Source organism: Loxodonta africana, chromosome 22 (genome assembly GCF_030014295.1).
Source record: "Loxodonta africana isolate mLoxAfr1 chromosome 22, mLoxAfr1.hap2, whole genome shotgun sequence".
Lineage (NCBI taxonomy): Eukaryota > Metazoa > Chordata > Mammalia > Proboscidea > Elephantidae > Loxodonta > Loxodonta africana.
The window spans coordinates 14137168-14160848 of record NC_087363.1 but is presented as its reverse complement, the minus strand read 5'-3'; the positions used below and the strand labels follow the sequence as shown (position 1 = coordinate 14160848).

The 23681-nt window shown below is 44.5% G+C and overlaps 1 protein-coding gene across 7 annotated transcripts in view; it reads right to left on the bottom strand.

The window, feature by feature from the left end:
* Positions 1 to 76: 76 nt before the first annotated feature.
* Positions 77 to 23681, bottom strand: part of ACOX2 (acyl-CoA oxidase 2) — a 40100-nt gene continuing 16495 nt past the window's right edge. For 6 of the 7 annotated variants that reach the window (XM_064274298.1, XM_064274303.1, XM_064274299.1 and 3 more), the window contains 3 exons: positions 15880 to 16097; positions 7394 to 7526; positions 77 to 3909 (listed from right to left, as the gene is read on the bottom strand). In XM_064274298.1, the coding sequence (XP_064130368.1) occupies positions 3847 to 3909; positions 7394 to 7526; positions 15880 to 16097 (414 nt within the window). In that variant the 3' untranslated portion in view covers positions 77 to 3846. Of the gene's footprint in view, positions 5592 to 7393; positions 7527 to 15879; positions 16098 to 23681 lie in introns of all 7 variants that reach the window. The other variant, XM_064274301.1, reaches the window with a different exon arrangement.

Below are 23681 nucleotides of genomic sequence, written 5' to 3'. Positions count from 1 at the left end.
TTATGATGCCTTTGAGAAAAGTCAGAACATCATGTAGGGTGACTTAGTTTCCAAACCAATAAGCAGTGTTGTAATATTAAAGGAAAACTGTTCCAATCATTTAAAAGTACTTGTTAAGTACTGCTTTTTACAGTTATGACAACTGTTTCTTTCTATGCATATAAATCAAGCAACCAAATATCTGTAGCCATGGAAATGTCTGACTAGAAATATTTATATTGGATTCCGAATACAAAATGTCCCTGTGGTAGAGATCTTACTTTTTATGCCTGGTGCAGTATAATTCTCAAGTGTACTGTCTACCAGGAAAAAGCTAATAAAAAAGTAAAATATGAAAATTAGGTTTGTATTTATTGATTAATATTACTTAGGGGAGAAATCATTTTCCTTATGTAAAATATGCATTGTTTTTTTATCCCAGTGTATACTGTCGGTAGCAAATTTGCATCTGATTTGAGAGGTCTCAGTAGAACCTTGGGTTACTTAGAGTTGGTAAGAACTCTGCTGTGTCATTTGAGCAGAAAGGGTGGAATTACTCATATTGCCTAAAAGAGTGCATATTTCAACAGTGAACATACAGTCGGACAAATATTTTTCAAATAGGACTTATGTTGAGGGTTACAGACTTTTCTTCAATGAGCCACCAGTTGTCAGCTCTGAATGTGACTCTGACTCCAGCTTCGTGCTAAGCACAGGAACACATTGGCTCTTTAGCCACTTGAGTATATGGTGGAGACTCACAAATGCTTCTTATTATCCAAGTTAAGTTTATTTCTGATCAGAAGAAATAAACTTACAATGAAATAAGGTTCCGGAACAGTTTGAAAAATATACATGCTTTTATTTATTTCGCTGTACTCCTATTTTGCATAGCTGACTTGATTCTGTTTCTTGAAAGTTACTCGAAGGATTATGTTAACTGTAATGAATCTTCCTAGTTTGCTAAAACACCTTTTAAAAGGAAGTCTTGTAATTTTCTTCCCTGGTTTTCTGAGGAACTGCTGGAGCTCTGAGGCTGTGTGCCGTGGGGCACATACTCCTTTTCTCCTTATGTCCGTGGAAGAGTCTGAGATTCCCTTTCTGAAAGGGGGGTGTCTGTGTTCTAGACTACCATAACAAATGTCACAAAGTGGGGGGCTGTAGAAGTCCAGATTCAGAGTGTGGGAGGGCTGTGCTTTCTGTTCAGGGGAAGCTCCTTCCCGTCTTTTTCGTTTCTGGTAGTCCCTGGCATTTCTTGGTATTTTTTGGCTCAAATGCTCCCTTGTCTGTTCTGCCTTTTATAAAACACCACCCAGAAGGGATCAGGAGTAGAACCCACTTCATTCCAGAGTGACCTCCTTTCATTTAACTGTTAAAGAAAACCCCTATTTCCAAACAAGTCGTACTCGTAGGTGTAGAGGTGTAAGAACAACATGGGGGTGGCATCTGTCCTCTCACTTCACAAGAGGGAAGGAGAATCAAGATCAGCAGCCCAAGGCTGATTCCCGTGAGGCAGAGGTCAAACACCATCTTTACCAACTCTGATAACAATGGTCCATCCCATGGCATTCTCTACTTCTCTGCTGGGTTCGATAATCCATTGCAGTGGCCACACAGAACTCACAATATTCACGATTATGGGGTTTATTAGGGAGGCAACAGGTAACAATTCAGTTTCGGGAACACTCAGGATACAGTTCTTCCATCAGGACAGCCTCAGCCGTACCCACAGGCTTGCCTCTCTGGCCCTCAGCCTCTGCCTGAGCTCTTTTAGATAAGTGCCCAGAGACACTCCACTCTGCTAGTAAGCCTTGGCCTGAAGGTGTTCAGCTCTAGCTCCCTGGGTTGGCAAACCGAGCTCCACCGAGCGCCTGGAGGCACCCTACTCCATCAGGAAGCCTCCTGCCTGAAGGTGCTCAGCTTTCTTGCTCCGTGGGCTCCCAGCCCACCACACCATCTCCTGCTGGTCTCCTGCCTCTGCTGCCCATGTTTCTCTGGTACCACTTCTCACCATCTTCAGTGTTACAGCTCTGTCTCTTTCCCTCTCTTGGTCTCCTGGTTACAGGGGCTTTTCAGCACAGGGATCCCAGGTCCAAATGATTCACTCCACTCCTGGCTGTTCTTCCTGGGTGGTGGTGAGATTCTCTCCTCCCACCTCTAGAATGGCTCATTTTAAGCCTAGCGGGATGGCAAAACTGACCAATCCACTTCTTAAGGCACCATATACCTTATTTGCCTAGTCAAACTTAATCATTGTGTGTGAATCACAGAGACTATGGCTAGAATGGCCATATTGAGTAATTCATTGTACCGCAAGAGGTTAGGATTTTAATAGATTATTTTGAGGGACACAATTCAGCCCACAATAGGGATGAGAACACTTACCTACATCCATTTTTGCCCGTTACGTCTCTGAAAATTTATTTTAAGATTTGACAAATAACCGATATCCAGAAACCTATAATCATCCCATGTTTACCATCTTCAAACTAAAAATCCCTTAGTGTTATTGACAGATGACAGTGGTTTTGGTAAGTCAATGTGCTGATATGAGGTTATCCTTCTGGAAAATTTTCTTCTTCAAATTAGCTGGTGGTTACCTAAAAAACCGACCAATTATTATTGTTGAGTTAGCTGAGATGAATGTGAAATAAAATGACTGGAGTTGAAAACAGGTGTGGAAATGGGAATAATACTAGTTCCAAATTTTTTTTAAGTTAAAGACTTATGAGATCTTTTTCTTGCCCAGTTTAATGGAGATAAGTTTGCTTTTGGTAGATTTTCTCAGATTTACTTTATATAAGTTCATATAAGTAAATTTGAGAAAGTGGCCAGCTGAGATTGTTACAGTTTAATTTGTCTAAACCAAAACCAAACCCACTGCCATCGAGTCGATTCCGACTCATAGCGACCCTATAGGACAGAGTAGAACTGCCCCATAGAGTTTCCAAGGAGCGCCTGGCAGATTCGAACTGCCAACCACTTGGTTAGCAGCTGTAGCACTTAACTACAACGCCACCAGGGTTTCCTTAATTTGTCTAGTGGCTTTTAATTTGGAGTGTTTTATCTACTTACCAGTTGAAAGTGATGTGAAAAATGTTACTTGATTATATGGACAATTTGAGAAATTAGGTCTTTTAACAAAATTTTAAATCATTTTCATCATGGAAGAGTTGATTTTTTAAAATTCATGTTAGTTGCATTCTTAACCAAAAACCAAACCCATTGCTATCGAGTCAATTCTGACTCATAGCGACCCTAGAGGACGGAGTAGAACTACCCCATGGGGTTTCCAAGGAGCAGCTGGTAGATTTGAACTGCCAACCTTTTGGTTAGCAGCCGAGCTCTTAACCACTGTGCCACCAGGGCTCCAGTTGCATTCTTAGGGCCCTAAATTTTATTTTCATTATACCTACTATAAGAACTTTTGGAGTAGGAGTGTGTGTGTGCAAGTGTTTGTATTTTTAAGTCCTAGAACCAATGTGTGCTAAAGACACAGACATAGACCAGTGAATCTGGTGGCTTTTGCTAGATCCAGAGCAAACACATGGTGTTTAACAGAACAGATTGCTACAAATGGACAGTGGTACTGTTTTTTACTGTGAGAGATGCTGGATGCCATGTGCCCATTGACCAACTTCAACAATTACTCACTCCCACTTTCTCCTCCCGCTGGATTATTTAGAAGTAAATGAAAGATATAATTTCATCTTTAAATACTTCAGAATTTGTCACCAAAAGGTAAGGATTCTCTTTAAAAATATATACACATATAATGTAATTTAAAAATATAATTTTATATATCTTGCCGTAGTACCACGATCACATAGTGGTGCTGTTTGCCTCTTGAATACTTTTAGTTATTTCTCATAGCTTGGCTTTCCAGCTTTGCAATAGTGGTCTTATGTATTTCTCGTAGGCAGGGTTCGCCTGTTTGTAGAAAGAAATGCATTATTAAAATTATATCTCTGTGAGGATTAATGACTTTTACTTTCAAATTAAGGCTTTAGCTTCAAAAAAGTAACGTTACATAAGATCCTTAATTTTTAAAATTATTTTTAAAATTCATTTTGTGTGAACATATGGAGAAACATTTTTCCAAAGGGCATCCTTCCTTTTCTCATGCAGATTTTAAATTGTGGATGCAGGTGGCCAACTAAAAAAACAAAACAGAACACAGATTATCGTTTGCTTTTGGAATATAATGTGACTAAGAGGCTTGACTTTTTGAGTCCCTTTGAAATTGAACACTAACTACAAACCCAGGAACCCAAAAGGTGGAATCAGGTAAGCAATATTCAACGTCAGAGTAGGTTATCCCCATTATTCTGTAATGCAGTGTCTTGATTCTTCCATCCACAGCTCTGGCTTTACTTTTTATAGTATTTATTAATTTAATTTTTTGCCCCTCTAATCCACTAAAACTGTAAACTCCTTGAAATCAGAGTCTACGTTTCTTTTGTCCTCCATTGTATCCTGAGTACCTAGAATGGCTTCTGGCATGTAACGTGCTCGATAAATATTTATTGAACGATTGAATGAATGAATCAGTAGATGTGTTTAGCACATCTGGCTACTACTTGTACGGATTTATACAGGGGAGTAATTGGACGGACATAGTGTTCTGTTTTGAAGTTACCGTCGAGGTTCCTCTACTGCTTGCGTCTATAGGGAATCACTTAGATGGGAGTTCACCTGGGCAGGAGGAAGGAGCCTTTTGCAGTTCGCTTTAGAGAAAATGGCTTGAAATAACATCCAGATCAGGAACAAAGCCAAAAAGCAGAGGCCATGGGTGAAGGAAGCTGAGAGAGAGCATCATCCTGTCTGGAGATAAAACCCAACACAACTTGTCCCAGACAAGGGGCTCTCCTGTGATTCTAAGGCATCTAACTTGGCATAGCACTTTCCTTCCCACAGAAAATGTCAGTGAAACATATTCCTAACTGTACTTTTGTGTCTACAAGGCATGTTTCCACATAGCTGCTGTTTTAATTTGTTTGAAATGTCTATAGCGTGCCTTTTTCTACTAGAGCAAATGAGGAAAAATGTGTCTGAATGCAGCTTTGAAATTATTTAGAAAAATATACTTTAAAAATGCTATTTTGGTGGCCTCTGAAGGAGCTAGAGATGTGTTGAAAGATCATGCATCTAAATATTAGCAGTCAACTGAGTGTCATTTTAACTAACTAGAAACAGTTCTTCGAGGTCATTTGTAATCTCACATTCTGAAATTGCTGTATAGGAAAGCCACATTACTGTACCTGTCACCTTTCTAGCAAGGTAATGTAAGCTAAAGGAGCCCTGGTGGCACAATGGTTAGGCACGCGGCTGTAAACCAAATGGCTGACAATTCAAACTCACCTAGTGGCTCCACTGGAGAAAGACCTGGTGATCTGCTTCCATAAAGATGACAGCCAAAAAAACCCTATAGGGCAGTTCTCCTGTGTCACGTGGGGTCACTATGAGTCGCAATCGACTCTACAACAATGTAAGCTAGGATGGTGAGAATCTGCAGCATCTTGTATGCACCAGGGTCCGTCATCTCACTGGGTAGGTCAGAAAACCATGTTCCTTTACCCCATAAACATGGAGTGTCTACTCTGTGATAAATCCTAAAATTAGGAAGGAGAAAACGCCATCTCTTTTCACCAGGCAAGAGGAAGAAGATGGAGGAGGGTGAATGGGATGGAATGCACCAGTGTTTTACCCTATCTGTTGATCGGGGGGTTTATCCTGCCCCTCATTAACCTATTTCTGCTCTCATATAGTAGAGATTAAATTCTTTTAACATAAAGACTAAAAATGAAGCAAGAAACAAGCTCCCTATATTCTTTAGAGAAGATGGGGAATCACGAGAACGGAAATGCTTCTTGGCATTGCAAGTAAAGCGGGCTCGAGCTGTTTGTTTCAGCGTTTCCTGCCAGGCGCTTCAGCAGCCTAGGTACTTCTCAGGGGCACCGAAGGGCCTACGTTTATCTTTAGACCATAGGAACTAATCTCGAGTGGGAAGGCTGCTGTATTTTTATGCCAGGACTTAAATGTTAGAATACAGAAAGATCCAATCAGTAAAAAAGTAATGTACCAGCCCAGTGCCGTCAAGTTGATTCCAACTCATAGCAACCCTATAGGACAGAGTAGAACTGCCCCCTAGAGTTTCCAAGGAGCGCCTGGTGGATCTTAATTGCGCCGAGCAGTAAATGTGTCATGCCTTCTTTAGGCCAATTGTTTATATTTCCTTGTTGAGTTAAAAGGATGCCTTTTGGGGGATGGGGGATGACCAAAATGGATTGGTCTAGCTGACGACCATCTTGGGAGTAACTGACTGGTTGTGTTATAACTTCAGGTGATCATGTTAAATTAAGGTATAAGGTGTGACGGGATGCAGATTGTTCAGAGCAAGCCTAACAACATGCCAAGTGTGCATGAAGGCTTGAGAGTTGCCAATTCAATGAGGTATTAAGACACACTTTTCTGAAATTTGTCTGAAGAGGTAAAAAATAAGTTTCGCCACATGATTAACATCTTTGCCTTGTAGAACTTAAAATAACCTATTGTGTACCTGTGGACTGTCTTTGTCTTGGTCATCTATATCAAATTTGCTAAATAAACCTTTTTTTATATCAAATTTGCTATTAAATATCCTAAATTCTAAGCACAGGGTTTATTTCTTCACTCCAGTTAATGCATTCATTGACATTTGTTACTTTTCCCAATGAAGCTCACAGCAGAGAGCCTGGGACTCTGGCCCCAAACCCTGGGATTTTATGAGGCCTCCCCTGCCCCATCTCTTTGTTAGTGACATAGAGTTCTAGTACTCTCTCCTAGGACAGCTGGGAACCTTTTCACCATAACCCTTGTATTGTCATTTATCTGGTCTTCTGGACTACTTGTGGCAGTGCAGCAGCCGCCTTTGTTACTGGCATTGTGCTCCTAAGAGTGAAGAGGAGGGAGCTGTCTCCAGCCTGCAGTCAGGCCTGAGAGGGGCTCCCCCACCCCAAGCACCCTATCACCTCTGAATACCGCTTTTATCAACACAAAACTGAAAGTTAAAAGGCTGAAAATGAGATGGTTAAATCGCCACAGTGCTTTGTTTTTGTTATTTAAAAGCCAGTTTGCCACCATGTGCGCAGGCCCTTGGGTATGTCAAGCCATGATTTAGAGCTTGGGGCTTCCTCTTAATTCCCTTCACCACATTCCAAGCAGTGCGTTTTGCTGATTGCAGTCCAGCTCCGAGCTCGCGCCAAGCCTCACCCGACTCCTGGTTTCTTTACGTGTTCTATAAAAATATTTTAAACAGACGTGCTATGCCAAGCGATTTCCAACCTAATGGAAATCAATTAAAATGGGAAAACGTGGTGCTTCTGCTTGTTCTCTGCTCTCTTTACGTAACTTATAATGAGTTGCATTCAACTACCTGAGTATTGCTTGGCGTCCTCTGAGACCACTCAAACAGACGTTCATAGGCATTTCCATCATAACAGCCAAGTGCTGAGTTTAAACACTGGTCAGTGAAGTCAAAAGCATCAGTTAACAAGATGGCGTCCTTCCTGAGAAAATAAGATTTGGTGAGTATTTTAGAATGCTATTACGGATCTGATTAATCTGCAATGGTGAATAACAACACCTGACTCGGGACTGCATCATTACTTTTCCAACAATTGAAGCTTTATGTATTTAGTTTTTTTTTGATGTTATGTATGTAAGTGTAAAGAGTTCAGGAGTTCTCTGAGCTTGTTATTTTAAGAACAGCACATTCCTTTTGCTCTCCTCCATTTTCCTGCCCCCAGAGGCAACCAGTGCCAGTCTTCTTGCTGGTGGTGTTCACATTTACCCAGATGTCTCTAAAGATCTTGTTTGTATTGCTACTTCTCGATTGTTCACTTTAAGGTATTACCTACTGACTGTGACAACAGACAAGGATTGATTATTCTTTTAGGACCCCCTGCCCACACACACATACTTCTTCCCCATGGCCCACCTGCCTCCCAGTGTAGTTATACTTTTGACTAGACCAATATTCAGTGTTTCCATGATTATGACCATATATATCCCATTCACAGCTGAGCCTGGTCCCCGCCACACCTCTCTCGTTGCAGTGATCTACCATTTCCAGCCCCCTGTCTCTCTCCACCACCACTCCTGTAATTTGTAGTGATTTCACTGTCCGCGTGGATGTTTGGTCTAAAACTTGGCCTCTCAGTTCCTTGAATCTTCTCATCCGTTGATCTTGTCTTACACTCTCCCTCTGTCACTCACTGTCAAGATCACACACTAAGTCTTGTCATCAACAACTGCAACTTCTCCATAGTCCCAGCCATGCTCGTTTTACTACCTTCTAGAAAGATTAAAAAAAAAAATTTTTTTTTTTTTTTTTATCTTCCTAGTGGAGCCCTGGTGGTGAGCAGTTCAAACCTACCAGCTGCTCCTTGGAAACCCTATGGGGCAGTTCTACTCTGTCCTATAGGATCACTGTGAGTCTGGATTGACTTGACAGCAACGGGTTTGGTTTTTGTTTATAAAAGGAGTTAGGAGTCCTGGTGGCACAGTGGTTAAGTGCTCAACTGCTAACCAAAAGGTCGACAGTTTGAACCCATCAGCTGCTCCGTGGGAGAAAGATGTGGCAGTCTGTTTCAGTAAAGAGTACGGCCTTGGAAACTCCACAGGGCAGTTCTACTCTGTCCTATAGGATTGCTATGAGTTGGAATTGATTTGACGGCAATTTTTTTTTTTTTAAATCTTTCTAGCTTACTACTCCCTGTAGTATTCTGATTTCTGTAATTCTTTTTTTCCCCTTCAAGCAGCAAACTGTATTTAACTTTAACCTATTAAATGGAATATTTAAAAAATTTATGTGTGTCTCTTTTTGCAAAGGATATAAAACGTGATTAATTGTTCGCGCTCTTCCCCAGCTTCCATTTCACAAAGCGCTTGAGGTGAGTTGGGTCCTGTACCTAACTTAACTCTTTCTTGATGACCCCTCCTGATCATTCTGGGGTGATTTGCATATAGGGCTATTTCTAAGTCTTTGACCCCACTGGCACCGTGGCCTGTTTGAATGTCCCTCATCCCCTTACGTTCTCACTTCACTCCTTATCCAGCTGATGCTCCGTGCTCCATTATATTCATGCCCTCAAAAATACACTCAACAATTCTTCTTGCTTTATCATACTTGTTTAACAAACCCCATCCATCGTTATCTTCAGTTTTCTGCCAAATTTGGGCCTCCATCTTAGCATATAACTGGAAAAAACAAAACAAAACCATACTAACTAGTGTAATAGGGGCTCAGGTGGGCCCTGATTGCTCTCCGGAAATCATATTACATTGCTCTGGTTTATTCACTCTTCCGTTCTCTTAGATGATTATTTCATACCTTCTCTTCACTGCTCAAATCTACACCACCCACCTCCCCATCCTCACTGTTACCTCGATGACTTTGATGCTATTTCACTGATAAAATAGAAGCAGTAAGAGAATGTCCACAATCCCCACCCCTCCTCTTAGTACAGGTGAACTGTCCAGGCTGCTAGCTCTGGCCAGCCCTCCTTGTGCACTAGAGGCTTTCCCTCTTGCCTCCTGGAGAACATTGTGCCAGAAATTCTCCTGCCTTTCCTCTACAACATCAAATTCTCCTTTCTACAGGATTATTGCCATCAGTATACAAACACTGCTGGCATTTCTCCCATCTTAAAAACAAGCTTTTGACTATTTCCCTCTCCATCATCTACCCTGTATCTTGGCTCCCCTTTGCGACAGAACTCCTTAATTTTTATGCTTGTTATTTCCAGTTCCTCTCATGAACTGAATCTGCTCAGGTTTTCACTCCCACCACTCCAGTGAAACAGCTCTTGTCACGGTCACCTCCTCGACTTACCAACCTCTGAACTTGGGAGGGTCCCAAGGCTCAGTACTTGAACCTCTGTTCTTCATGCACTCACTCCTGGTGATATCATCCAGTCTCGTGGCTTTAAACACCAGCCGTATGTCAGGGACTTCCAGATTGTCTCCAGTCTCACTTATCTGCTTACTTGACGTCGATACTTGGATTACTTGGATTTCTAACGGGCTCTTCAAATTTTGCCTGTCAAAACCCGAGCTCCTGATCTCCCAGACCTCCTCCCTTCTTGTTCCTCCTGTAATCTTCCCCATTTATAGTAGATGACAACTCTGCCGTTCTGGCCCAAAGCCTTCACTTTTCTATCTTTCATACCCCGCTTCTCATCTGTCAGCAAATCCTGCTCTACGTTCAAAATATATCAAAGCTTCAACTACTTCCCACCACCGCTACTGCTATAATCCTGGCCCCACCCCATCGTTTCTCACCTGGATGACTGTAGCAGCCTAACTGGTCTCCCTACTTTTCACTCTTGCTCCCCTCCCCAGTCCGTTGTTAATAAGACAACCGAGTGATCCTCTGAAAACATACACCAGGTTACTACACATTGTGTCTGTCCTACTGTGCTCAAGACCCTCCCATTCTCACACAAAAGCCAGCCTTAAATCTTTGCAGTGATTACGCCTCCCCCATCCTTGTACACCCTTAACCCTCTGACCTCTGCTCCCGTTCTGCGCCCCAGTCACTCCACTCTGGCTCCGTGGCCTCCTCTCTGTTTCTCAGACAGACGTGCCAAGCACGCTTCAGCCCCCCAACATTGGTACTTATTCTCTGTCTGGATCACTCTTTTCCCCGCCAGCCACATGGCTCCCTCGCCTCTTTCTGGCCTTTCCTCAGACGTCACCTTCCCAGGGAGGCCTTCCCTCCCCTATTCAAGATAGCAGCCCCACCCTCACCTCACCTGCCACATTCCTTAGCCCCCTTCCCTGCTATCCTCTTCATGGTACTTAGCACCATTTCACATGCTGTGTGTTTGCCTTGTTTGGTGTGTGTATCTCTTCTCTAGTCTGTAAACATTTGTGGCTTTTTCAAATTGAAACTCATATCCTTCATCTTAGGTATATTTTCTTGAATTATTAAGGATTTGCTGCCCTCTTCTTTCTGTCTTTTCTTTCTAGACCAGATGGGACCAGGCGCTGTGCAGTCATCTCTGACTCATGGTGATCCCCACGTGTGTCCGAGTAGAATTGTGTTCCATAGGATTTTCTGTGGCTGATTTTTAGGAAGTAGATCACCAGACCTTTTTCCTGAGGGGCCTCTGGGTGGGCTCAAACCTCCAACCTTTCGGTTAGCAGCTGAGCACGTTAACAGTTTGTACCACGCAGGGGCTCCCTTCTCTTTCTAGACCTCTTGTTTTTTAGGTGATGGACAGCTAGGACTGACCCTCTTAATTCTTTTTATCCTTTTCCCCCTATTTTCATCTTTCTGTGAGATTTCTGCGACTTTATCTTCCAGCCTTCAGTTGAGTTTTTCATACCTTCTATCATTTTTAAAATTTCAGAGACATTCTGGCTGGTTTTGTGGTTGCAAGATCTCTGAATTATTTGAGGGTATTCTTATTATTATATAAGTTTTCTTCTCCCTCCAATCTCTGTTTCCTCCAAACTGCATTGTTCTTGCTTGTTTTGGTTTCTGGCTTCTGTGCTGGGGGCTTTCCTCAGGTGTCTGGTGATCCCTGGGTGTCTGATCATGGCTACAAGTGGGACATTAACCAGCTTGCTGGAACCCGCAGGTGTGCTTGTCAATATGGGGTTCGCTGGGAGGTGAATTGGGTAGACTATTGGGGGGACCCTGGTGTCAGTGTCTTCAACACTGTCTCTTCAGACTAGTCAGATTCTCCAGAGAAGGATCATCTGATCTTCTTCCTAGCGGGTGCTTGCCTGGCTGAAGGAAGTGTCCAGGGGACCAGCGGGAGAAGGGCTGGGGGAGGGAGGTGTCAGCATTTGACCTATAAACATTTATTCAAGCCCCCTCGTCCTCAGGTATGCCTGATGTTCCCCGTCCGCAGACCCTCTCTTTCTGCCACAGTGGGCTTGGAGAAAGTCTGAAAACTACTCTCAGATGGGAAGGGGCCATGGGGAACCCAACTCCTTGAGTAGACTTTCAACCGGTCTTTGCCTGCCATCCCTACACCCCGTTTTCGGTGGTCCACAGTGGTGTCAGTTTGAAGATCCTTCGTGTAACTTGGTTGCTTCTTGGCTTTCCCCACTTCTGGTTTAGGATTTATTTTTCCCAGGTCTGCTAAGTCACCTACCACATGTCAATCTTTCTACCTTTCCTGTTCTCTTTTTCTTTGTGGGTTCACGCCTTTAAAAATTTTTTTTAATCCAATCGCTATTGTTTTAGTAGGGTTTCCAGAGGCAACAAAAGTAAGCACGTTCATTCAACCTGCCGTCTTTACCTGAAAGTCATCAATGAGATTTTATGACCATTTAAATAATTAAAAATCAATTGGGTCAGTTAATTAACATTATACAGAGCTGGCTCTTGGTGTCACTTAGAATGGAGTGCCATCCTTCATCTGACATCTCGGAAATCTGATGGGGATAATGAATAATCACTGCAGGGACTGTGACACAGAACCGTTGACACACGGAGTCTGTACACACCCAGTTACCCTGTGGTAGCAAGGTCACTTAGCAACCACAATGGAAGTAAATCAGCCTGTGGGCTTGCCGCATCTCTAAGTTGTCTTTTTGTGTCAGGGCTGTCTGTCTTGTCTTGAATTGTAAGTCTCCGCAGTCAAGGCAGGCCTAGAAGTGCTGTTGCCAACAAAAGAAGAAGCCAATGAGGTGTTAAGGTGATCTCCTGTGTTTCATCCTCACCGTTAATCAGGGCCAGAAGAACAGTGTTTTCCTCCTGTGCTTTCAATGCTGAGCAGTTCAGAAAGTCAGACCTACTTGAGCTGGAGTTGTGCACTATTTAACGAAGCTGTTGATGGCTACCATCGTTAGACTGTATTAGGGAAACTTTCATACCAGGGGTATTATATCAAGTGTGTTTTTGACAATTTTTGATGATTTAATTGAACAAACATTTACTGAGAAATACCGACTATCTGTTAGGTGCGTAGGCACAGTCAGAAATGGTATGTAACATGATCTCTCCACGAAAATCTTATTTTTTTAAAATAATTCTTATTGTGCTTTAAGTGAAAGTTTACAAATCAAGTCAGTCTCTCACACAAAAACCCATATATACCTTGCTCCACACTCCCAATTACTCTCCCCCTAATGAGACAGCCTGCTCTCTCCCTCCACTCTCTCTTTTCATGTCCATTTCACCAGCTTCTAACCCCCTCCACCCTCTCATCTGCCCTCCAGGCAGGAGATGCCAACATAGCCTCAAGTGTCCACCTGATCCAAGAAGCTCACTCCTCACCAGCATCCCTCTCCAACCCATTGTCCAGTCCCAACCATGTCTGAAGAGTTGGCTTCAGGAATGGTTCCTGTCCTGGGCCAACAGAAGGTCTGGGGGCCATGACTACCGGGGTCCCTCTAGTCTCAGTCAGACCATTAAGTCTGGTCTTATGAGAATTTGGGGCCTGCATCCCACTGGTCTCCTGCTGCCTCAGGGGTTCTCTGTTCTGTTCCCTGTCAGGGCAGTCATAGGTTGTAGCCGGGCACCATCTAGTTCTTCTGGTCTCAGGATGATGTAGTCTCTGGTTCATGTGGCCCCTTCTGTCTCTTGGGCTGATAATCACCTTGTGTCCTTGGTTTTCTTCATTCTCCTTTGATCCAGGTGGGTTGAGACCAATTGATGCATCTTATATGGCTGCTTGCTAGCGTTTAAGACCCCAGACTCCACTCTTCAAAGTGGGGTGCAGAATGTTTTGTTAATAGATTTTATTATGCCAGTTGACTTAGATGTCCCCTGAAACCATGGTCCCCAGACCCCTGCCCCTGCTACGCTGGCCTTCGAAGCATTCAGTTTATTCAGGAAACTTCTTTGCTTTTGGTTTAGTCCAATTGTGCTGACCTCCCCTGTATTGTGTGCTGTCTTTCCCTTCACCTAAAGTAGTTCTTATCTACTAGCTAATTAGTGAATGCCCCTCTCCTACTCTCCCTCCCTCCCCCCTCTCGTAACCACAAAAGAATGTTTTCTTCTCTGTTTAAACTATTTCTCAAGATCTTATAATAGTGGTCTTATACAATATTTGTCCTTTTGCCTCTGACTAATTTCGCTCAGCATAATGCCTTCCAGGTTCCTCCATGTTAATGAAATGTTTCACAGATTCCTCACTGTTCTTTATCGATGCGTAGTATTCTATCATGTGAATATACCATAGTTTATCCATTTATCCGTTGGTGGGCACCTTGGTTGCTTCCATCTTTTTGCTGTTGTGAACAGTGCTGCAATAAACATGGGTATGCTTATATCTGTTCGTGTAAAGGCTCTTATTTCTCTAGGATATATTCCAAGGAGTGGGATTGCTGGATGGTATGGTAGTTCTATTTCTAGCTTTTTAAGGAAGCACGAGATTGATTTCCAAAGTGGTTGTACCATTTGACGTTTCCACCAGCAGTGTATAAGTGTTCCAATCTCTCCACGGCCTCTCCAACATTTATTCTTTTGTGTTTTTTGGATTAATGGCAGCCTTGTTGGAGTAAGATGAAATCTCATTGTAGTTTTAATTTGCATTTCTCTAATGGCTAATGATCATGAACATTTCCTCATATATCTGTTAGCTACCTGAATGTCTTCGTTAGTGAAGTGTCTATTCATATCTTCTGCCCATTTTTTAATTGGGTTATTTGTCTTTTTGCAGTTGAGTTTTTGCAGTATCATGTAGATTTTAGAGATCAGGCGCTGATCAGAAATGTCGTAGCTAAAAACTTTTTCCCAGTCTGTATGTAGTCTTCTTACTCTTTTGGCGAAGTCTTTGGATGAGCATAGGTGAAAATCTTATTTTTAAAAAATTTCAAGTCTTTCCCTTTTTATTCTCTTAGCCTTGTATTCCTGGGGTTTCTAGGGAAAAGTCATACACACACAGACACAGACACAGATACACACACACACACACCAAACCAAAAAAAAAAAAAAAAAAACCCATTGCCGTCGAGTCAGTTCCAACTCATAGCCACCCTGTAAGACAGAGTAGAGCTGCCCCATAGGGTTTCCAAGGAGTGCCTGGTGTATTTGAACTGCTAACCCACATACCAGCAGTGTTTTCTGTCCAGTGAGGTCTCAGAAAAGGTTGTGTTCTTATGTTAGCCTATTTTCAGTCTAATAGACAATGGTGAATGGTTTGTATTGTTTTAACTTTCATTTCTTCCAATCCCCTGGTCAGGTAAGAGCTTTGGTTTTGATATGTTTTTATATTAACTGTTTAGATTGTGTGTGAAGTAACAGAATGAAAGCATTGCATTCTTATTTCATGAGCCTAAATTACATTGCATTAATGTTGGATTTTAAAACGATATTATTGTTTTACAATCCATGTATAAATTGTAGGTTTTTATTTTTAATTTTGCCCTGAAGTTGGTCAGCAGTTTGAATCCACCGGCCCCCCATTTGAAACCCTATAGGGCCGTTCCGCTCTGTCCTGTAGGGCTGCTATAAGTCGGGATCGACTCGATAGCAACAGGTTTGGTTTTAAGCCCGAATTTCCTGCCTGGTAACACGGGCGATTAACAGTACCTACTTCAAAGAGCCATAAAGATTAAATGAGATGATGTCTGAAATAGCTTTGGCGTGGTACCTGGCGCACAGTAAGCGCTCCTTAAATATTAGCTGTGATTGAGAACGTTACTGTTAATATGTAGCATGCTTCATTTTATTCATATTCCTTAGGTTTTTTCCCCCAATTATTTTCACCAACCCATAATGCTTTATGCTGGTGTAATGCTGGGGTGGAAACCTCTCTGGGCTGTTGCTGCTTTTGCCAGCCCCCCACTTTAGCCAGGTCTTGGCGCTGCAAGGTTTGGAGTTTGGAGAGCCCTTTGAGCAAATGGTCTAGGGTTATGCTCTGAAGCCTGATGTGGTTTGGAGCCCCAAACACTCACCGGATCAGGGGGAGGAGGTCCAGGTAGGCTGTCCTCGCCATGTCTGCTTGGGCCCCAGAAAGGAAGCCATCGTGGAGAAAGTCGCCTGCGTTGGTCAAGATGCTGTGTAAGGTGTAGAGGTCACAGAGACGTTTGAGCGCCTGCTGGATGGCCGGCTCATTTTCCAGTTCCTCCAGAGCATGTGTGAAGCTCTTCACAATGATGTAGTAGCAGTGCGCCTACAAAGACACAAAGATGCAGGAGCCTGTCATTTCCGATTTCCGACTCCAGAAGTCTTCCTGGAAGCTGGCGAGATGGCTGGGATGACCTCCCTGTGGCCCTGTGTCCCAGCATGCTGACAGGCAGCCGCCTTTTCTCCCAGTGCACTGTGGGTCGGACTGAGCCTTTTTGGTGGTGTGAGATGTATGTGACATACGTGATGTGTGTGTGATGTATGTGATGGTGATGTGTGTGTATGTGATGTGTGTGTGATGTATGTGATGTGCGTGTGATGTATGTGTGATCTATGTGATGTGTGTGTGATGTATGTGATGTGTGTGATGCATGTGATGTGGGGTGTGTGTGATGTATGTGATGTGTGTGTGGTGTGTGTGTGACATGTGATGTGTGTATGTATAATGTATGAGGTGTGTGTGATATATGTGATGTGTGCTTGATGTATGTGGTGTGTGTGATGTATGTGATGTGTGTATGTATAATGTATGTGAGGTGTGTGTGATATATGTGATGTATGTGTGATGTGGGATGTGTGTGATGTATGTGGTGTGTGTGATGTATGAGGTGTGTGTGATATATGTGATGTGTGTGTGATGTGGGATGTGTGTGATGTATGTGGTGTGTGTGATGTATGAGGTGTGTGTGATATATGTGATGTGTGTGATGTGGGGTGTATGTGATGTGTGTGTGATGTGGGGTGTGTGTGATGTGGGGTGTGTGTGATGTGTAGGGTGTGTGTGATGTATGTGGTGTGTGTGATGTGGGGTGTGTGTGATGTATGTGGTGTGTGTGAGATGTGTGAGATGTGTGTGATGTGTGTGACATGTATGATGTATGTGGTGTCTGTGTGAGATGTGTGTGATGTGTGTGTGATGTGGGGTGTGTGTGATGTATGTGATGTGTGTGATGTGTGCGATGTGTGCGATGTATGTGATGTGTGATGTATGTGTTGTGTGTGATGTGTGATGTGTGTGATGTGTGTGATGTGTGTGATGTGTGTGTGATCTGTGTGATGTATGTGTGATGTATGTGATGTGTGTGATATATGTGATGTGTGTGTGATGTGTGTGATGTATGTGATGTGCGTGTGATGTATGTGATGTGTGTGATGTATGTGACGTGTGTGACGTGTGTGACGTGTGTGATGTGTGTGTGATGTGTGTGATGTGTGATATGTGTGTGATGTGTGATGTGTGTGAGGTGTGTGAGGTGTGTGTGATGTGTGTGACGTGTGTGACGTGTGTGTGACGTGTGTGACGTGTGTGACGTGTGTGTGATGTGTGTGATGTGTGTGATGTGTGATGTGTGTGATGTATGTGATGTGTGTGATGTGGGGTGTGTGTGATGTATGTGGTGTGTGTGAGATGTGTGAGATGTGTGTGATGTGTGTGACATGTATGATGTATGTGGTGTCTGTGTGAGATGTGTGTGATGTGTGTGTGATGTGGGGTGTGTGTGATGTATGTGATGTGTGTGATGTGTGCGATGTGTGCGATGTATGTGATGTGTGATGTATGTGTTGTGTGTGATGTGTGATGTATGTGATGTGTGTGATGTGTGTGATGTGTGTGATGTGTGTGTGATCTGTGTGATGTATGTGTGATGTATGTGATGTGTGTGATATATGTGATGTGTGTGTGATGTGTGTGATGTATGTGATGTGCGTGTGATGTATGTGATGTGTGTGATGTATGTGACGTGTGTGACGTGTGTGACGTGTGTGACGTGTGTGTGATGTGTGTGATGTGTGATATGTGTGTGATGTGTGATGTGTGTGAGGTGTGTGAGGTGTGTGTGATGTGTGTGACGTGTGTGACGTGTGTGTGACGTGTGTGACGTGTGTGTGATGTGTGTGATGTGTGTGATGTGTGATGTGTGTGATGTATGTGATGTGTGTGATGTGTGTGTGATGTGTGTGATGTGTGTGATGTGTGATGTGTGTGATGTATGTGATGTGTGTGATGTGTGTGTGATGTATGCGATGTGTGTGTGATGTGTGTGATGTGTGTGAGGTGTGTGTGATGTATGTGGTGTGTGTGTAATGTACATGATGTGTGTGTAATGTACGTGATTGTGATGTGTGTGATGTATGTGATGTGTGTGATTGTGAGGTGTATGTGATGTGTGTGATGTGTGTGATGTATGTGGTGTGTGTGATGTGTGTGAGAAGTATGTGGTGTGTGTGATGTGCGTGATGTGTGTGATGTGTGTGTGATGTGTGTGATGGGTGTGATGTGTGTGATGTGTGATGTGCGTGTGATGTGTGTGATGTATGTGATGTATCTGATGTGTGTGATGTGTGTGGTGTGTGATGTATGTGATGTGTGTGTGATGTACATGATGTGTGTGTGATGTATGTGATGTATGTGGTGTCTGTGATGTGTGTGTGATGTATGTGATGTGTGTAATGTACGTGATTGTGATGTGTGTGATGTATGCGATGTGTGTGTGATATATGCGATGTGTGTGTATGTGATGTGTGTGAGGTGTGTGTGATGTATGTGATGTGTGTGTAATGTACGTGATTGTGATGTGTGTGATGTATGCGATGTGTGTGATGTATGTGATGTGGTGTGCGATGTATGTGGTGTGTGTGTGATGTATGTGGTGTGTGTGTGTGATGTATGTGATGGTGTGTGTGTGTATGTGATGTGTGTATGTGATGCATGCGATGTGTGTGTGTGATGTATGTGATGTGGGGTGTGTGTATGTGATGTGTGGCGTGTGTGATGTATGTGATGTGTGTATGGTGTGTGCGTGATGTATGTGATGTGTATGTGATGTGTGTGACGTGTGTGTGATGTGATGTGTGTGATGTATGTGTGATGTATGTGATGTGTGTGTGATGTATGTGGTGTGTGTGTGAGATGTATGTGATTTATGTGATGTGTGTGATGTATGTGATGTGGGGTGTGTGTGATGTATGTGATGTGTGTGTGATGTATGTGATGTATGTGATATGTGTATGTATAATGTATGTGATGTGTGTGATGTGTGTGTGATGTATGTGATGTGTGTGGTGTGTGTGATGTGTGTGATGTGTGTGTGATGTGTGTGTGATGTGTGTCATGTATGTGGTGTGTGTCATGTATGTGATGTGTGTCATGTATGTGTGATGTGATGTGTGTGATGTGTGTGATGTATGTGATGTGTGTGTGATGTATGTGGTGTGTGTGTGATGTATGTGGTGTGTGTGTGTGATGTATGTGATGGTGTGTGTGTGTATGTGATGTGTGTATGTGATGCATGCGATGTGTGTGTGTGATGTATGTGATGTGGGGTGTGTGTATGTGATGTGTGGCGTGTGTGATGTATGTGATGTGTGTATGGTGTGTGCGTGATGTATGTGATGTGTATGTGATGTGTGTGACGTGTGTGTGATGTGATGTGTGTGATGTATGTGTGATGTATGTGATGTGTGTGTGATGTATGTGGTGTGTGTGTGAGATGTATGTGATTTATGTGATGTGTGTGATGTATGTGATGTGGGGTGTGTGTGATGTATGTGATGTGTGTGTGATGTATGTGATGTATGTGATATGTGTATGTATAATGTATGTGATGTGTGTGATGTGTGTGTGATGTATGTGATGTGTGTGGTGTGTGTGATGTGTGTGATGTGTGTGTGATGTGTGTGTGATGTGTGTCATGTATGTGGTGTGTGTCATGTATGTGATGTGTGTCATGTATGTGTGATGTGATGTGTGTGATGTGTGTGATGTGTGTGATGTATGTGATGTGTGTGTGATGTATGTGGTGTGTGTGTGATGTACGTGATGTGTGTGATGTGTGTGTGATGTATGTGATATACTGTGTTTGTGTGTGTGTAACATGTGATGCGGGGTGTGTGTGTGATGTGTGAGTGATGTATGTGATATATGTGTGAGGTATGTGATGTGTGTGAGGTATGTGGTGTGTGTGTGTACGTGCGTATGTTGGCGGCTGGTGGACTCTAGAACTTGATCCCTGGTTTTCTCTTTTCACATGTGGCAGTTTCAAGTAGGTTTGAAATTGGGGAAAACGAGTCCAGGAGCGTGGGAGGCTGGCCTGTGGAAAGTGGAGGACAGGACCATTTTTCTGTCCTCCATGTTCAGGGTAGCAGGTGTGTGTGTGTGTGTGTGTGTGTGTCTTGAGGTGAGAAAGTAGGGGGTTCGAAATGCATACGACACTTATCCCAGGTAGAGTATAAACTCCTTGAAATAAGCAATGTTTTATTTGGCCCATACACAACAGCTCTGCCAGTTGTTAAAATAAGACTTAGGTACAGGGTCCCTATGCGTCAGAATTGACTCAACAGCACACAACAACAATAGGGCGGGAAGTGGCCACTACCCTGAAGTCGAGGAGAGGACCTCTGCCATCTGGGCTCCTTCCCTGGGCCCCTGCATCTCCCCGCTGTCCAGCATGACACTGATTCCTAGGTCTGTGACCTTTCTGATTGGTTTGTGCCCTGCCCTCCTGGTGGCTAAAGGTTTTGAGTATGTCCCTCGCTCTGCCACCTAAAATGAGTGCACACCGTTATTTTATCAGGTGGGATGTGAGTTCCGTGAAGGAGAGGAATGGGGGAATACAAAACTGTGCCTCTCAAATGTTTATATGCACACAGATCGCCTGGGAATCTATCCAAGTGCAGATTCTGGGTAAGGCCTGAGACTGCATTTCTAACAGGCTCTCCAGTGAGTAGCCAAGCTCTGAGTGTCGTGGGGGTTCAAACGCGTTCACCCAGGGGACAAGTGGTGGGAGAGAGGTCATTCCAGGCAGGGGAACTGTGCAAAGGATGGCACTTTCAGGAAGCTGCAAATAGTTTTAATGAAGCCAGAGACTGGGGAAACCGTGGGAGTTGGAGTGAAATGGTAGCTGGGGCCCAGATCAATGGAGGACCTTGAATGACATGGTCGGGTTTCATTCTGTGGGGGTCAGGGAGTCCCCGAGTTTTTCAACGGGGCAGTGACCTGATCAGGGTTCCCGCTTGGAAAGAATCTGCTTTTCCTAGGAGACCTTGCATAGGGGCTAACACCACCACTCCGTCACCAGGAGCCGTGCGCTCACAGTGGTGCTGGGTTCCCAACATCTGCTTGTGGAAGGGGGCAGGTGTGCTCTGCTGTCCATGCTGAGCCAAATAGCCCTCAGGACCCCAAACCAGAGCACCTCACTTCTTTCACCAAGGCCCTGCTTCCCTCTGCTAACGTGAGGGCCATGTCCCCGAAGTCTCAGGGCCCAGGCTGAAGAGTGGGGGATGAAGAGCTGCCTGAGGGCCTGGGTCTCTGCCCTGGAAAGTGAGGTGAGGGTCAGAGGAAGAAGGAGGGCTCTGTGTTTTGGAGAAAGGCTAGGCCTGGGCACCACACTCTAGGAACAAGGAACTTTAGAGGAAAACCAGCATTTGCTTCTGTGTGTGCATCTTGGTTTAACTCTTGTCTCTCACCTAATTCTGGGATGGTGCTAGGGGACCCACTGGGCTTTTAGTCAGTAAAACGCCCCTTACTAGTTTAGTTTGCTGGCTCACTATTTGTGTTTTCCTTAACAAACCTATGTTTAGCGCTTACGTGCTAGTTTCTCTGCGTCTCTAAGCATTTTACATATGTTAATTCAGTTAATCTTCATAATGAAATCGGAGCACTGGTGGCCCAGTGGTTGAGCTCAGCTGCTAACCAAAAGTTCAGCAGTTAGAATCCATCAGCCACTCCTTGGAAACTGATTGGGGCAGTTCTGCTCTGTCCTATAGGGTCACTAAGAGTCAGAATCGATTCAACAGCAACGGGTTCTTCATAATGATCCTACAAGGTAGGCTGTATTATTAGTCCCATCTTGCAGATGAGGAGACTGAAGCCCTGGGAGATTAAGCTTTGCCCAAAGTCACTAGTAAGTGGTACTGCCAAGATCCAATCTAGGGCAAACCAGCCAAAGCCGCCAGAGCCTGAGGCTGGATTCTAATGAGTACCCAGCATTGCTGCGGTGATCCTAGGTGATCCTGGGCAGGGTCTGAGAGGCCCTTCCATGCCCCTTTGTTTTACAAACAGGGAAGTTAAAGCCCAGAGAGGAGAAGGGGCTGCCTGAGGTCACACAGCATGTCACACACAGAGCTGGGATCAGAGCGTAGCCCAGGGCTTCATTTTGTCTACCCCTCTGCTCCCCCTCCCCCATCTGAGTTGTGGCCACACTCTACCCACACATTTATCGCTCCAGGTGAGACCTGGTTGGGTGCTTCTGCAGAGCAAGGGGCTCCCCAAAGCACAAAAAGTACAGAATGCCCCGTCCAGGAGGACCTTTGAGACTCAGCTTGGGCACCACCTCCTCAGGAGCTGTCAGGGACTTGCCCTTCTCCCCCAGGCTGGCTGAGCTTCCTGCCCTTGGTGCCCCCAGAGGCTGGGGCTGTCCACACTCTTCACATGAGGGCTGGCCTTGCCTCAGTATAGAAAGCCCTGGATTCAGCTGTTTCCTTGCTCTGGGATTTACCTCCTATGAGTTGTTTCCTTGCCCTTCAAATGGAGATTATGCTCCTCCCTCACGAGCCTGTTGATTAAATGAAGTAATGCTGGCAAGCAGTGTTGGGTCCATTTGTAAGCAGAGCACAGCTTTGGAAAATGGCCGAATAATCAGAGACTGTGTTCCTTTTGGGGGAGAACGCAGCCTTGGGTAACCCTCCCTGCATTGATGGGACATTTAAAGCAGAGGGAACGGTGGACGGAGCGGGGCCCAGGGCTGCAGAGTCTGCCAGCACCAGCGGGTGTGGTGGTGGTGCTGGGTCACCTGGTGGTGCTCCTGCCCGGCCTGCCCCGCCCTGCAACGTCTCCTCCAGAAAGAGCCCTTCAGTGCTCTCCTGTCGTACAGCTGCCGTTTTCTGGGCCTGAGGACTGAGAGTTGGGTGATCAGCTTGGCCTTCCAGCTGTTGGCAGGGCTGGAGTTCCAGCTGCCCAGGCCAGAGCTAGGGAGTCGTTCTCACCCCCTATCTACCCCTTACTCTCTGACATCTCTGCATGTGCCACTTCTTCCCCGCCCCTAACCGGCCTCCAGCCCACTCCTTCCCCAGCAGCCTGCAAGATCTTTCTAGAAAGAAAATCCGATCATACCGTTCCCTTGCTACAAATACTGCAAAGACTTCCCATTGCACTGAAAACAAAACCCAAACTTCTCACAGTGGTGCGAAAGGCCCCTGGCCTTGCCCGTCTCTCCTCTCGCTCCTCCTCTACTTCCCTCTTTTCTTGTTTCAGTCACCATCCGTAGATCTTCCTTGGGAGGACTCATGTTTCCCCACAGGCACCAGGCTTTTCTTCCTCTTGCCTTTGTACCTGCCATTCTCGTTGCCTGGAAACCTCCCCTCCAAAGCCTCAGTCCCCAGCCTTGGCTCTGGCCAACTTCAGCTCACCTGGAAGTCTTAGCTTACACGCCACTTGTTCCGAGAACCTTTCTGACTCCTCAAGGTGGGTAGGGATGTGCCTGGTCTGGGGTCCCACGTTGTTGTTAGCTGCCATCAGGTTAGCCCCGACTTGGCAACTTCGTGCACAATGAAACAAAATGTTGCCTGGTCCTGTGCTATACCCATGATCGGGTGCAGATCTGACCTGGGATCCCAGAGCAACCTGTATTTC